Here is a 16,935-nt window from a genome sequence, read left to right as displayed (position 1 = left end):
GTGACACAGTATGTGATTTCAGACGCAGCAACTGTCTCTAATGGTAGGCCCTTAAATACAGCCACAGGTGCAGTGCCAATTAACTCTATTGTGGGCTATATATGTTAACTAATTATGACAGTTACATTAAGTCATTACATTAATTTCTGGAATCTTCACAGCAAACCAGTGACTACATTTCCTATCCTGCACTGCGGCCTACAAACATCGCCGCCATGGACTGCAATTCCCAGAACACTCATTCATTCTAATCACGCACGCCTGCATCCAATCTCACACACACGAATTTACACCACAGTTTAAAAGGACTTTCTAGGCATTCACTCTTTGGGAAGTATTGAGTGTATTCACCGTGCCAAGACTTTGTTCATGTTTTGTTTCCTGGTTTTTGATCTTGCAATATTTTCTTGTTTTGTGTTTTAACTTGCCTTGTTTATGCCTGTTTGCCAATCACCTGACCTTTTCCTGTTTTTGTACCACACTTTTGATTACCGATTTGGATTTGTCTGCTTGCCTCACTTTATTAAAAGCTCTTATCTGCAATTCTATCCGTCCTAGTCTCTATTACATCCATTACGTGACACAGATCATGTAAAGATACAGTCAACTTGGTGTATGTAAACTTCTGACCTACTGATACAGTAAATTAAATGTTTCTAATCAATTGTTTTTAAATTACTTCTGATGTGAACAAAGTAGATTGCCCTAATTGATTTTCCAAAAAAATATATGGTACCATGAAATGCATGGAGTTGTCAAAAACTGAGATTGAATGACTGTAGCCTAGGTGTATGTAAACGTTTGGCATCAACTGTAGAATCTTCACAAGTTAAATGAGAAGGATGCCTTGAAGCAGCAGGATTTTGCAGACCAGAGTTATTATGCAAAGTTGTCCCTGCCTGCACTTGGATGTCTGTTCCTGAATTACTGTCATTTTCATGTTATTATTTTTTCATTAAAAGAAAATATCTCAGTTTTTATTTTCAAGACACTACATAAAAGAATTGTCAATAAATATTTATCACCACAATTTCCACTGACAAAATGAATTCTGCTGTCTTAATTTTTGAGCTCTCAAATCCCATACTAAAGGCAAGTGGTATTTTGTGTAATATCCCTTGTCCTGTCCATGTTTGTTTCCTGGTTCCACTCTTCTGTCACATATGCTCCTTCTTCCAGTTCCAGCTTCTATCTAGTCATGATGACTTAAGTGGAACCTGATGTGGTGGAGAACCCCTTGTGTTTCCTCTCACCCTTTTGTTTGGCTGTGCTCCAGGTCCTGACGTGGTTATTGTCATGACTCCCACAGTCTCTATGCTCCTGGCTGCTTCATATTCCATGACTCAATTTTAGGTCCTTCCAGTCAGAACCACGTATAGGATCGCTTTCAGAAGAAAAGCAACTGCAGAACCTTTGGTCATACTTCACCCATACTGACCCTATAGCTATCAAAGCAGAAAGTAGTAATCTTGGAAAGTATTGACATTCTCAGTGATCTTTATAGTCCTTTCTCCATGAATGGTATGTGAAACAAACAAGATTCATTCAGCTTAGTTATATTGGGAAATTATACAGAGTGATCATTGTGGAAAACATTCTGACTGGACTCATCAATACCTGTCTAGTAAAACAGCAATTGTCTATTTGCCAGTAGGTGTATGTATAAATTTATAATTTGTTATTAATCCATCCAATCCATCAGTCCGTCCATTTTCCTTCCTTATTCTACACAGGGTCGCAGGGAGCTGAAGCCAATCCAGGGGACTCAGGGTACAAGGCCAGCAACAGATATGCCATATTGTTAAGAACTTTAGTACGTCTGAAATAAATATTTTCCACTTGTTTATTTTGTGTTTCCGAAGTTTTAGCAAGAGTAATGCTACAGTTTCATTACCTTGGCTGATGTAAGAGCAGTATTTTCACTCTGGTTGCACACATCCTCCTCCTCCCCCTCTTCCTCATCTAGTTGGAGGCTTCCAGAGGAAAAACGCATACGTGCTAGTGGACCAGAATGTACCACTTTCCCTACAGCAGGACAGTAACATGGATAAAAGAGTTCAGAATCTGAATCACTGTAACTGCCTGTGCCGAGTACACATAAAGATGTGGGCCTTTCTGGCAAAGGGGCAGGGCTTAGTGGAAGGTAGGTTGGCCTAGTAGGAACCCGGTGTTGTGACAGGTGGGGATAATACCCCAGAGGCCGATACTCTGAAGCATACGCAGCAGCTGAAGATGCTAGTGCGGGTCTCTGGAACTTCACATCTGGTTGGCTTGAGGCTCGGAAAGGTAATGCACTCTGAAAGGAAGAGTCATCACTGTAGTGCCCTGCTTCTATTTTACCTATATTGTGTCTTCTGTTTAACCCCAGCCCCAGTGGTCCTCCTGATAGGGGGCACAGTCTAGATCCAGCCAATCCAATTTCGGAGTGTTGAAGCCTTTCTAGACGCTGCTGTTGTCGTGGTGGTGACAAAGAGGAAGCAGGTGAAAAGGAGTGGCCTGTTTGCCTAGGCAAATACTTCATAGGCTTAAAACTCTGGTGAGCTTCTGTAAGACAATCTAAAGAAGATGATGTGGAGTCTTGTAGCAAAAAAGGGTAAGATGCAAGAGGGAATGTTGGCAGCACTGGATGGAATTGAAGGTGGGAGCTGTTGGGATATAGAAGGACCAGGTGCTGAGAGCAAGGGGACTGATGTCTCCTTGCCCCAGGCCTTTGAGAGCTTCTGCCTTGATGCTCTGCGTCTGATGTGGACATGGAATGCTGTTTTGAAGATGCAGTCCTGCTTGATTTGGCAGGTAGCCTTGACAAGGGACAGGACCGGTCAAGCCCCTCAGCAAAAACATTTGTGCCATGCTTTGAAACATCAAGGTGGGGGAATTGATAGGCTTGCTCATAAAGCTGCAGAAACACATACATTTTTTAGGTATAGACATACAAAAAAATTTCAACCGATTTCTTTCAATCTCTACCTGTCTGGATACATCAGTGAGCAAATCTGGGGATGACTTGCATTGCCGAGATTTATGGGCAAGCTTGCAGTTTGACCTTAAAATAACATACAGACATAAGGCACAAATTTTTATTATTATACAGAACTAACAAGTGTTTTGCTTAAAATTGCTTTTCTCAAACTAAACTACATTTCTTACCTCTCAAATGGTAGATGTTTGTGCTCCCCAGTGCCAACACACTCTAGGAGTTGCTTTTGTGTCCTGCCACTAAATAAAGATAAGACACACACCAGTGTTGGGTAAGTTACTCAAAAAAGGTAATACACTACAGATTACGAATTACTCTTTGAAAATTGCAATCTGATTACTTTACTGATTACTGCACGCTAATTACTTTACTTTCACATTACTTTCAAAACTTATCAAACCTACAAAAATACATTACAAAGTGAAACTCATGGTTTTTTCAGTAATTTTAGCGCGTAACTGCATGACATGATCGGAAAAAGTTGGATTTATCATAAAACTTGCCTCGGGTGCTGTCACTGTTGTTAGACTACCAGACTGATAAAATATAATTTTCTAACTAGGCTCATTTGGTGTCACTAGCCAAGGGGAGGCACAGCTATCACTGTATTGGTTTCAAAGTACATTATCTTTCCTTATTCTCTGCTCATATCACTGTCACTTAAACTGAAACTCATAGACATTTACACACCTTGTTTTCCTGCTTCAGAGGATGTTACTGTTTCAGTTTCCCCTGTACTGTTTTTTTTTTTAAATTAAATAAATGAAAAAATCAGCATAAATCCATTTTTCCTCACACTGACTGTGAGCTAGTGTTTGGCAGAATTGAGAGCTGTCAGCCAATAAGACACAAGTGATAACTGTAAACCCTGTCTGATTAGTCTAGCCTCTGTTCATTGAAGATATAAAATTACAGGCGGTCTTCTTTTACTGACGTTCAGTTACGTAGTGACAAACTGTTCCAAGTGGAAAATTATTTGGGGCTAAAGAAAAAATCTTTGAGGCAAAAGGTGATTTCTTTTAAAAATGAATTTTACTTAATTGTTTTCTTAACAATAAATTTGTAATGCAAGTAACGTAATTTTATTATCAGTAACTGTAATCAAGTTACATAAATTTAAAATGTAATGCATGACATTACTGTGTTATCAGAAAAAGTAATTAGATTACAGTAACGCGTCGAAAAGTACGACGTAACTTGTTACACCCAACTCTGACACACACCATCATTATCTATGTACTTCAATACAATGAAAAACATTTTTGTAATGGCCAGGTCACCAACACCTCATTTCCTATCTCCTAATTACCAAACGTGTTCTCACTTGTTTTTTTCCCACTGTCTCTGTCTGACTCTTTTGACTGTACCTGTATCTGAAGCTGGATCCCTTGCTGGAAAACAATGATTTATGATATGGCTTGGGCTCCTCAGCTAGACGGAAGAAGGCATGATATTCCACACACATCTTCCAGAAAGTTTTACAAATATCTCTGCTTGCCATGGTGAACTCAACCATGTCCCTCCGTGAAGGCTGTTGCACACAGACAGATGCATGCATCAAAAGAGCAAAATTTGAAACAATTACATCATTTTAATTTTGCAAACAAACATACACAAACACAGAGAGAGTTTGAGACCGAGAGAGAGAGAGAGAGAGAGAGAGAGAGAACAGAAATATAATTCTACTGTAACTGTTAAGCTTTTACAATGTAAGTTAAGGAATATACAGTGCAATATGTCTTTGTTTCTTTCACAACTTGTTACCTTGTTCTCCTAGATCTACTCTTTTAATCAACTAGGGATTTTACGTTTGTGTGTGTGTTGGACAATAATTTCAGTATAAATAAATAGTATAGCATAATATAGTAGAGTATAGATAGATAGATAGATAGATAGTAACTTATTTTAGAAGTGTCCTATAATATCATTTTTCTTTATACAGCATCATTCAGTATTTCCAGGTGCTTTCATTGTTTAAAAATGATGTTTTCAAACCACTGGAATGTATAGATTTGTTAGCTGGAACCTCAAAACCTGCTGCAGCTTCCGCAGGTTACTGATCTGCACTTTATACTTTTGACCACAAGATGCCACTAGTGTGCAACTTTAAAGCGTTGACTAAGTATGTATGTATGTATGTATGTATTTATTTATTTAAAAGGTTGGGGTGAAAAAGCTTATTGATTCAGAAAGCTTACTTTTTGCCATCACTAGCTCCCCCATGCTTGACATGCTGGATCACACCATTATCTGCCTAGAGGTGTGTACTTCTGTATTTCTCAGTTTTTTTCCCCATCACTTTCCTCTGAGGTATTACCCAGCTTTGTATTAGTTGTTTGCCTTCTTTAAATGTCATGTGTGTGACCCTATACTAATGGATTTTCTTATAGGTTTTTTGTATTATATTTCCATTTTGCATTATGAGCATGCTTTTGAAAATCTTTTACACAGACTAAAGATATTCAATCTCAGTTAAATATTCATACATTTCATGTTGCCATACATTTATTTTGGGATGTCAGTTAGGACTTAGATGTATTACTATAGCTTCTAAAGTGGTGTTTATATACTTTTTTGTTTGTTTGTTTGTTTAATAGACTGAAATAAATGACTCACATAAGTAATATATTTAAAATGTCAGATTTTGAACAAAAGAGATGTTTCAAACATCCAAAAAACTTAGTTACTAACTTACGATCCAGTGGGCATTACAAACAAGTAAGCCAAAGCTAATGAAGATAGCGGTGCATTTAATGTCATGTAAACTGCTCTGTTATAGCACATTTTTGCTTTTTCTAGTGTACAGTAATGGTTTTATGGATAAATATATTGACATGATCCTTGTTTCTCCAAATAAATCTGTCTGGCTGTGTGAAAACCGCTACCTCCTACTGAGTCGAATTCAAACAGTCCGTGCTGATTTGACCCAAGGAGCTGGGCTGATGCATCAGGTTGGAGAAGGAGTGCAGTGATTCAAACCTAGTGGTTGTGTTACACAGAACTACCCAAGACTGAGAATATAACCAATTAAAGGCTCAACCCAGCATTTAGATTAGTTTAGTGAAAATTGCTGCATAAGTAATAAATCTATCAGGCAATGTATTAAGCATGTAAGAGTGCCATGTGTCATCATGCCCCAAATGACTCCAAATACGCCATAATAATTATAATAAACTTTATTTTATATAGCGCTTTAAAAGTAGCTTCTCAAGGCACATTACATAAAAAACATCTGGGTTATGCATGTAACCCTGTTCCCTGAGAAGGGAACGAGATGTTGCACTTAACATAGGAGTGCCCTTGCATGCGTAACTGGTATGTGAAGCTTGTGTAAAATCATGCCTCTACTTATAGGCCTGCCATCATCAGGTGACGTGGTAATTAAGCGTGTCGCATGATTTTATATATATATATATATATATATATATATATATATATATATATATATATATATATGGCACCTGTGAACCACGCCGCCAGCCTCTATTATCTGAAGTGAAGACGCAATTCACAGGCCTGCCCTGGTATGACAAAGCTACGCAACGTCTCGTTCCCTTCTCAGGGAACAGGTTTACATGCATAACCCAGAGGTTCCATTTCAAAGGGAACTTCGACGTTGCGCTTAGCGTAACAGTATAGGAACAAGAATACCCACTCCGTCATACTGAGGGTATGGCCTGTTGAAAAAGACCCAAGCCCGAGGGTCACTGCAAGACACTCGAGCCTGGGGTGGAATGAATATCCAGGCTGTAATAACAAAGGAATATGTGTGGCATAGACCATCCTACAGCAGCACACACATCCTGTAAGGATACCCCTTTGGACAAAGCCTTTGAGGAGGCCACCGCCCTAGTGGAATGAGCCCTTATGCCCAGAGGCGTGGTGAGACCATGCGCCTCGTAAGCCATAGAGATTGCTTCTACTATCCAGTTAGAGATGCGCTGCATTGACACAGCATCACCTCTACTGTCGCCGCCAAAGCAGACCAGCAGCTGCTCCGACTTACGCCACTGGCCGGAGCGGTGGACGTAAGTACAGAGAGCCCTAACTGGAGACAGCAGGTGCATCCTCTCTTGTTCCGGTGTGAAGAACGGAGGAGGGCAGAAAGCCTGCAACACCACAGGGTGGGCAGCCAATGTAGGCACCTTAGGAATATAATCCAGCCTAGGATACAGGAAGGCCTTGGCTAATCCAGGGGCAACGTCAAGGCAGGAAGGGGCAACAGAGAGAGCTTGTAGATCTCCCACTCGCTTGAGAGATGTCAGGGCCAGCAGAAGAGCTACCTTTAGAGTCAGAAGCTTCTCAGAGGCTGACTCTAAGGGCTCAAATGGGGCCCCTGACAGACCTTCCAAGACCACAGAAAGGTCCCAAGAAGGTATGCGCAGCCTGCAGACGGGCCTCAGCCACCTGACACCACGCATGAACCTAGAAGTTAGAGGATGTTGCCCCACAGAGGCTCCATCAACAGGGGCATGGCTGGCCAAAACGGTGACCATGTAAACCCTGATTGTAGAAGAAGCCAACCCTGCTGAGAAACGTTCTTGTAAGAACTCCAGGACTGTAGGTATTGCGCAGTTCACTGGGTCTAGCTGACGTTCCTCACACCACAAGACAAAAAGCCGCCACTTGAGTGCATACAATTTCCTTGTGGTTGGCGCGCTAGCGTTTAACATGGTCTCTACAACCTCAGTTGTGAGACCAGAATCTATGAGCTGGTGCCCCTCAGGGGCCAGACCCACAGTTTCCATAGTTCTGGCTGAGGGTGATTAATGAGCCCTCTGGCTTGAGACAGTAGATCCCTGTGGATGGGAATCTCCCAAGGAGTACCGTTGAGCAGGGAAATTATCTCCGAGAACCATATTTGAGCCAGCCAATAAGGTGCTACTAGCAGCAGACGTAGACGGTCAAGGCGAACTCTCGCTATCACTTGTGGGAGCAGAGCGATCGAGGAAAAGCATATAGACTTGACCTCGGCCACTTGTGCACCATGGCATCCAGCCCTGATGGTGCGGGGGGAGTGAGGGCGAACCACAGTGGGCAGTGTGTTGTCCCCTCGGAGGCAAACTCATCCACTTCCGCTTGTCCAAACCCCCGCCATATGGACTCCACCACTTGTGGATGGAGCCTCCACCCCCCGGGCCGCAGCCCCTGCCTTGACAGGATGTCTGCCCCTACATTCCGGCTGCTTGGAATGTACATTTCACTCACTGACGAGAACTTTCCATCTGCCCAGAGAAGGATTAGTTATGCCTGCCTGAACAGGGGGCGTGAACATAATGCTCCGTGGTGGTTGATATATGAGACCAATGCTTTGTTGTCTGACACAACTAGCACATGGTGACCTCTCAACTGAGGAAGAAAGAATTTCAGTGCTAGGAATACAGCCCACATCTCTAGGCGATTTATATGCCACTCCAGATGAGGACCGCTCCAAAGACCGTGAGCTGGACAGCCATCTAAGACTGCACCCCAGCCCGTGAGGGACGCGTCTGTCATTACCGTCTTGCGATAAGGAGACGCGCCTAGAGTGTGACCCAAGGCTAGAAACTTTGGACACCTCCAAATGCACAGAGCACTTAGGCATCACTGCTTTACACTGATTACGCTCAGAGGTATCTCTGAGCCTAAAGCTCCTCATGTGGGCGAGAACAACATCTTGATGTTGAACCGCCAGTTCCCTGGATCGTGCTAGAATTAACCAATCATCCAGGCAGTTTAGAACACGGATGCCCTGGAGTCGCACGGGAGCCAGAGCAGCATCCATGCAGTTTGTGAAGGTGCGAGGGGATAAAGCTAGCCCGAAAGGAAGAACCCGAAATTGGTATGCGTTTTCTCCAAACGCAAACCTCAGGAACTTCCTGTGACTGGGCAATATTCCTACGTGGAAATATGCATCTTTCAGATCTATCGTCACAATCCAGTCCTTGAACTGAATCTGTGGCACGAAAAGTTTGAGCGTCAGCGTCTTGAACCTGTATGTCCGAAGAGTACAGTTCAGATGACACAGATCTAAAATTGGCCGCATACTTCAATCTTTTTTTTTGCGGACCAGGACATTGGTCAGGACATCCTGCGCTAACACTGGGCTCTGCTCTGTGCTGACAACTGTGGTGAGCACACCTCTGAACCGGGGGCTTCGAGCTCTGAACTGGACCTTTTCTATGGTAGACAGAACCCATGGAGACACATTTGGCATTAGTTTCCATGCTGCCAAATGGTCTTTCAGTGATGTTAGCTTTTCCACAGTCCATTGGAGGGAAAGCAACAGATTTCCATCGCTCTGTGGCAGCTCGCTGACCAGAGAAGGCTGAAAACGTGGGAAGGCCTTGGCCAGGGCAGGCCCTACAGTAGCACTGGGGGCTACCTGACCTAACAACCTCATGTCCCCTGATATGTCCCTCCATGGCCCATCAGGACTGTTCCTTCCTTGCCTGCTTTGCCTTTATGATCATTCTTAGATCAGGCCTGTTAGCAGGCTGTGGCTGTGGCCGCCCGGTCCCCCTGGCTCTCTACGGTGGGAGGTGGGCCACCACACTCTCCTTCTGTGCCTCCCTCGCACTAGCGCTGGCCCGGGCTCCACTCACGGATGCCCGGGCGAACTCGACACGACAGGGAAGGAACTGGCTGAATGCCACCATTTGCTATTTTGCTTCGCGAAACCTGTCGGCGATGGCATTAACCGCGCTGCCAAACAGGCCAGAAGGTTTAACAGGGGTGTCCAGCAAGGAGACCTTATCTTTGTCCCCCATACCTGAGAGGTTGAGCCATAGGTGCCTCCTGCTACAATTCAACCCATTGAACGGCCGATATGACGGGCGGTTTGTTTGGTCACCTGGAGAGATAAATCTGTGGCATGGTGCAGCTCTGCCACTGCTTCAGGCCCAATTCCCTCCCCAGTATCGAGCTCACTCAGCAGGTCTGCTTGGTAGGCCTGCAACACTGCCATTATATGCATTGACCCACAAGCAAGACCCGCTGCCACATAGGCTTTTTTTTTACTCCCCATGACGGCTGAGTAATCAGACGTCACGTAGTTATAAACACGGCCAGTGTATGTTTTTCTCCAGAAGTGTGATATCTCATCATGCACTTCTAGAAAAAAGGGGAGTTTTCTGCGGTGTGAGGCCTCAAGCAGTAATCACCTCAAGCAGCTCTTTATAGGATTTATATTTATTTTCACTGGAGAGGAAGCGCTCATCCAGCCTGCAACGAGCCACTTCCTCTTCCCCGGGCCAATCTATATTCAACTTTTCAACTGCCCTAGTAATCACCTCAAGCAGCTCTTTATAGGCTTGAGAGCTGCTGTCGGTTTTTGGTGCAATGGCATCCTCTACTGACTCCTCAGAGTCAGTGAGGGTCTTTTGGCTTTCAATAGCGGAAGGAGGAGTCGCGATGCGAGCTCCAAAGTCAGGCGAAGAGCTGGACCCGGAAGACAGAGCAAGAGATAGAGCAGCGCTCGTCTCCGGCTCCTCTTCCAAATCCATACGAGAACCCCATGACCATAGATCCGCGAGGCTCTGAAACCCAACTCCCTTCGGACGAGGAGACAGCGAGCCAAGAGCGGAGCTGCCTAATTGTGAAATGTTCACAATGCTGACAGACAGGCCCTCGAGGGCTGCTGTCGCATGCTCCACACCCAAACACTTCACACAGAAAGCGTGTCCATCTCCTCCAGTGATGAAACGGGAGCCAGGCGTAACACACATCCTTTCTCACTCATTCTTTCTTTCTCTTTTCTTTTCTTTTTAAAAAGGGATAGAAAAGTTTAGAGATTTTGAGAAAATAAGAGTATAAATGAAGCGTCTTTTGTCACACAAACAACAGACATGCAGTCTTGCTAAAGATAATAAGGCTGGCGGCGTGGTTCACAGGTGCCATATATAAATCATGTGACGCACTTAATTGCCACCTCACCTGATCATGGTAGGCCTATAAGTAGAGGCACGATTTTACACAAGCTTCAGATACCAGTCACGCGCACAAGGGTGCTCCCATACTGTTATGCTAAGTGCAATGTCAAAGTTCCCTTTGAAAGGGAAAACAAAGATGTACAAATCATAAAAAATAAGCAGAAATACCAACAGTCAAAAAAATTACTCAAAAGTCAAGTAAAAGCTAACCTTAAAAAAAGTAAGTTACTCAGATAAGTAATGTTATGATGATGGACTCCATTGTGCTGGGCGAGAGCACTGTTCTTCCTGTTTTGTTCTAAAGAAAAAGCTGTATCATAATGTTGTAAGCGCTCTCAGGCCCAGAACATTAAGTGCAATCTGAGTGCAGGCCAGCGGTGGAGTGGGCATGGTACAAGTCAACTGAACGTAGTGTGACTATGCCCTAGGAAGCCTGTGCCAGAGAAAGTTGCTGTAACAAGAGATATGTGGCCAAAATGAGGCCATGTATAGAGGAAAAAAGGTGAACTGTGAAGCATGGGGGTGGACGTTTTAGGGGTGTTTTGCTGGAAAAGGGACTGGTGCACTTCAAGAAAATAGATGGGATCATGAGGAAGGAGGATTATCTGAGTTACACCAGTTCTGTCAGGAGAAATGAGCAAAAAGTCCAAGAAAATATTCTAAGAAGCATCTGGAAGGCTATCCCAAGCATTTAATTCAAGTTAAGCAGTTAAAATGCAATGCCACAAAATACTAAGAAAAAAACTGATATACTAAATAAAAGCTTAAATAAATGTGTCTCTTAACTATTATTTTGAAATGACCTCTTATGGAAATAAAGCAGATACCCCAATTAACACAGATACCCCAATTAACACACATTTAATGGTAACATGAAATGTTTGAAGTTGTTAAAAGTTTAGTTTGAAAGTCTTTTGTCTAGGTGTATGCAAACGTTTGGTCTCAACTGTAAGAAGCTCTTGATTATCACAACCTTTCTTCACATATCCCAGCTTGCTAGGAAGTTGGGGTCAGACCACCACTGGAGCAGAGTTGCTGCTTGGAGGTACTGGGGTTTGAACTCATCACCTTCTGATCAGTAAATAAACATAGCTTGCAATAAATGACTTTCAAGCAATATAGCAAGCATGTGAATAATATTTTGAAGCTTACCCCAGCCTCTGTGTGTAGTTTGATAAGGAAATTCCTCCTCTTGAAACTCAATTTGCGGATCTTGGCCCAGCTGAAGGTGTTGATTTTTGTGTTACCCTTGGAATAAGGACGAGTCATGTTTCATGTTAAAGCAATAATAACAGCACTTGCCAAGAAATTAATCTATATTAGTGATATACACTGATTTGTGCATGTTACCTGAAATACTAGTACACCCATGTGGGTAACAGCCAAATTGATCCTCATGCCTTCACCATCATGAGCTGGATGTGGTCGAATGCCATACATGTCCAATTTACGGGCAACCTCCAGCAAATGCACATCTGACAGGGCTGGAGTGTGACCTCTGCTCACAAAGAATAAAGGATTTAAAAAAAAAATAAAGCAAAAGAAAAAATAAGGTTTTTTTGGTTTGTTTCTACACAGTTATTCCTATATCCATGCTATATTTGCAGGAATCTTTCATTGCTGGTGTCAGCCTTAGCTTGGGATCTTGTCTTAGGTTCTGTAAAGCTGGTGTGTATTGTTAAATGTTTGATGCAAATACAATTGTTTGTGAGACTACCTATAAATATTGTTGGGCTTCTATGACATTTCCATCTTTGTAATTCAAATTTAAGCTGTGTTACATCCAACAATGATGGAATAAAAGCTTGATCATAAACTGTGTTATATATTATTTTGATCGTTTCTGACCTTAAACAAAAGAAAGGTTAAGCTTATTTTACTAGAAATTGGATTTCTGCATTTGAATTCTCAACGGTACTATAGGTGTTCACAGTTAGACTTTCCTTAGAATAGGGCTGTGAGTAAGAAGCCTTTGCCAGAGAAAGATGCTGTAATAAGAGATATGTGGAGTAAAGGGTAAAACTGAACACCCCTGCCTTCATCTTATGGCCTTCTCAGGATATCACAGTCGAAGACTTTCTGCTCTTAAGTGCTGTAGAGGTCACAAACACAGCAGACTTTATAAAGTTTGTGGCAGGTTAGACCTAATTTCCCAGGCTGAGTGAGATGGATATAGCAGCAGGGGCCTTGTAGAGAGTCAGCTGCAGAATTTGGCTGTGGTCTTAGAACAACATACTTTATGTCAGCCTACTTGCCTGTGTTCCTATTCTGTGTTTACTTCAGCCCATTTTCATGTGATCTCATTCTGTGATATTTAATTGAGTCCAAGTGTCTGCCTTGTTTTTATTATATCGGCACATGGATATGAATGATCTGTGCTGCAAGTGAGGAAATGCACCTGTGTTTCTTATGAAAGCGAATAATCTTATGGTCCAGGTACTCCTGATTTGGCACATACTGCTTATTCTCTAGATGGTGTGCATCCAACTCTTCATTGTAATCCCCAAGTTCTGCTGCAGAAAAGATAGGCAACATATTAAGTGAAAATTGAATGTTTATTTTACAATAACCTGCACTTATGTTGTGTTTTGTAACATATGTCACTTTAAAATACAACTCCACTATGATTTACAGTGCTGTGAAAAGTATTTGCCTGATTTCTTCTGTTTTTGTGTATATTTCATACTAAATAGTTTTAGTGTTTCAAATGAGCTACATCTCCCTGCAGTTCTTGCCTGGTTTCCTGCTGAAGCTAAACAGGGTTGAACTTGACCAGTACCTGGATGGGAAACCTCCTTGGGGGAAACAAAGGTTGCTGAAGGAAGTGGTAATAGTGAGGCCAGCGGGAGGTGCTTACCCTGTGGTCTGTGTGAGGTCGAATGACCCAGAATAGTGATGGGGACACTACACTGTAAAAACAGCACAGTCTTTTGGATGAGACAATAAACTATGGTTCTGACTTTCTGTGGTCATTAAAAATCCCAGGACACTTATCGTAATAGAGTAGGGGTATCCCCTGGTGTCCTGGCGAAATTCCCCCATTGGCCTTTCTCTAACATGGCCCCCTAAAAATCCCCATCTCTGAATTGGCTACATCAGTCTCACCTCTCCAGTAATAGCTGGTGTGTGGTGTGTGTTCTGGCACGCTATGGCTGTCGTAGCATCATCCAGGTGGATGCCACACACTAGTGGTGCTTGAGGAGATTCCCCCCGATACTATGTAAAACACTTTGAGAGTCTAGAAAAGTCCTATATAAATGTAACTGTAACAACATAAAACAAAGGCATGATGCCATGATCTATCCAGGAGCCCGTGTGTTTCACTGTTTTACCCTTCCCCATGTTTCTAGTATTTTCTCTCCGTCATGTTTCTGTTGCTGTGTGTGTGTATGTTTGTGTGTGTGTGTGTGTGTGCGCACGCATGTGCGTGTGTGTCTCAGGGCATGGTGCTCTACTTCTCTGGCTTTCATCACTGGACTTCAGTTCATCAACAGTGTATATAAACCCCTTTGGCCACTCATCGCCAGATTGTTCCAACTTCCAATGCGGAACACTTCCGGCCCTACTCATGTTTTCTTTCTGTTATTGTGAATGTTTTTCCTTGTTCCATTCTCCTGTGCTCATCATGTGGTTTTTCTCCTCATGTTCCAGGTCCACTGCTCACGCTGCCTGTCTGCTCACTCTCGGCTACAACGTTTCCTAGGGTTTGCCAACTTTTAACACCGCTTTTTCAGGGATAAAAGCCAGGTAGCGGCACTCTTCACCCAGCTCACCTCCACCTCCACTTCTTTCGTATAGACCCCTGAGGCAGAGGCTGCCTTCACCATGCTCAAGGGACTGCTCACCTCTGCCCCCATGCTCAACCAACCTGATCCCTCAAGGCAATTCATCGTAGAGGTGGACACCTTCAACTTGGGTGTGGGTGCAGTGCTTTCTCAGCGTTCTCACCACCCGCCTTCTGTGACCCCTGCCTGTTCCCAGCCGCCCCTGTTCACACGTGGCCTTGGAGTTTGTCAGCAGTCTACCCCCTCCCAAGGTAACATCGTCATCCTGACCATAGCTGACTGATTTTCCAAGCTCGTACATTTTGTAGCCCACCCCAAGCTCCCCACTGCCTGTGAAACCATTGACCTCCTCATCGGCCAAGTCTTCCAACTGCACAGCATCCCCAGGACATTGTCTCTGACTGTGGACTGCAGTTCCTTTCCCAAGTGTGGAAGGCATTCTGTAATGCTCTCGGGGCTTCAGCAAGTTTGCCTTCTGGGTTTCACCCCTAGACCAATGGCCAGGTGGAGCAGGCCAATCAGGATTTGGAAGTTGCAATGTGATGTATTACGGCTGATAAGCCCCTCACCTGGAGCACCCACTTACCCTGGGTTGAATATGCCCACAACCTCCTGACCAGCAACGCCACCGGCAGGTCCCCCTTTGAGTGTTCCCTGGGTTATCATCGTACTGAAGAGGGAAGCCAAGAAACTCTCAACCCGGTACCTAGGCCCCTTCACCATTGAGAGCATTATCAATCCTTCCATAATTAAGCTCAAGCTCCCTAGAGCCCTGTGCATCCACCCTACCTTCCATGTCTCCCAGCTCAAGCCTGTTCATATTAGCCTCCTGACTCACCTGCTCCTCATCAGCTCATCAATCAGCAGGGTATACTGTATAAACCCCGTTTCTTCAGCCACTCATCGCCAGATGGTTCCAGTTTCCAGTACAGTATACTTCCAGCCCTACTCATGTTTTCTTTCCGTTATTGTGAATGTTTTTCCTCTTTGCATTGTCCTGTGCTCATCGTGTGTTTTCTCTCCTCGTGTTCCAGGTCCACTACTCACACTGCCTGTCTGCTCATGCTTGGCTATACTCAGCCCCTCCTCGTGCTCACCAGCTCTGCCCTTGGCTTTTACAAGCCAACCCGAGTTCAAGCCCCAGCCTTCGACAACACTTAAGCCTGCTCTTGCTTGATGCGTTGGTTCAGCATCCAACCCTCATGCTGCAGACCAGAGTTCAAATCTTGACTTTGAGCACTCTATTAAACTCACCTCTCTCACACACTCTCATGTTCTTTAATAAAACCCATTTTCACCTTGGATCCCGGTGTCTGTCTTCTGTATTTGGATCCCCTCTGTGTCCATATCAATTGAAGCAGAAAAGTTATCCAACACCTATTACCAATGTGAAAAACTAATTGCCCCATTAAACTTCAAATCTGGTTGTGCCCCCTTTAGCAGCAATAACTGCAACCGAACACTTCCAAGAACTGGTGATCAGTCTTTCACTTACTTCTAGGACTAGGACTTACTCCTATGCTTTTTATGATTTGTCTTGCTGCAGTTGCACTTGAGTTTCAACTTACAGAATGAAGACTGGACATTCTCCTTTGGGATTTTCTGGTAGAGAGCAGAATTTATGTTTCCCTCAATTATTGCAAGTTGCCCAGGTCCTGAAGCAGCAAAGCGGATGGAGATCCACACCATCACACTTCCACTTCAGGTTTCTTTCATTTTCAGGACATTCCAAATTGTTGAACTGGCTATGCCCAATGTTTATGCCATGGCAATTATTGATTTTCCTTCTTTTCTCAGCTTCAAAATGGCTTGCTTTTCTCCTATAGACAGCTCTCTGATCTTCATGTTGGCTTATGTTTTTTTTAACAACAAATACAGTCTTCACTGGAGAAACTGAAGGCTAAACCCTAGAGTGGATGTTCAGAGCTATTTATTGCTTAAACAATCAATCTAACAGGACACACCTGGGTAACAAGAAACACATGTTAGTCACATTTTCCAGTATTTTTGCTTGCCTACAAATTGGGTGGTCGGATAAAACGTGCTATGTTCTGTGCTGCTTAACACATCTATATATATAAATACGAGGAAACAAAAGCTGAAATAGTAAACTCTCTTCTCATATTCCTCTTTTGATCTCAAACCCAAATGTCTTCAGTCTACAAAAAAAAGAACTGGCCTTGCCATTCCTATTATTTCGGAGGAGACTGCATGAAAAGAGTCAATAACTGATAATTTATCAAATATATTGTACATACATTAT

At 43.3% G+C, this 16,935-nt stretch overlaps 1 protein-coding gene across 1 annotated transcript in view; it reads right to left on the bottom strand.

Annotated features, from left to right (window-relative positions):
* Positions 1 to 1,856: 1,856 nt before the first annotated feature.
* Positions 1,857 to 16,935, bottom strand: part of LOC108258306 (FERM domain-containing protein 7) — a 66,367-nt gene continuing 51,288 nt past the window's right edge. Inside the window, exons 6-12 of the mRNA XM_053676355.1 lie at positions 13,286 to 13,400; positions 12,238 to 12,385; positions 12,040 to 12,135; positions 4,345 to 4,508; positions 3,148 to 3,216; positions 2,968 to 3,043; positions 1,857 to 2,896 (exon numbers count right to left, since the gene is read on the bottom strand). Of these exons, the coding sequence (XP_053532330.1) occupies positions 1,880 to 2,896; positions 2,968 to 3,043; positions 3,148 to 3,216; positions 4,345 to 4,508; positions 12,040 to 12,135; positions 12,238 to 12,385; positions 13,286 to 13,400 (1,685 nt within the window). The 3' untranslated portion in view covers positions 1,857 to 1,879. The remainder of the gene's footprint in view (positions 2,897 to 2,967; positions 3,044 to 3,147; positions 3,217 to 4,344; positions 4,509 to 12,039; positions 12,136 to 12,237; positions 12,386 to 13,285; positions 13,401 to 16,935) is intronic.

This window comes from Ictalurus punctatus, chromosome 26, assembly GCF_001660625.3.
Source record: "Ictalurus punctatus breed USDA103 chromosome 26, Coco_2.0, whole genome shotgun sequence".
NCBI lineage: Eukaryota > Metazoa > Chordata > Actinopteri > Siluriformes > Ictaluridae > Ictalurus > Ictalurus punctatus.
This window is presented reverse-complemented; position numbering and strand designations above follow the sequence as displayed.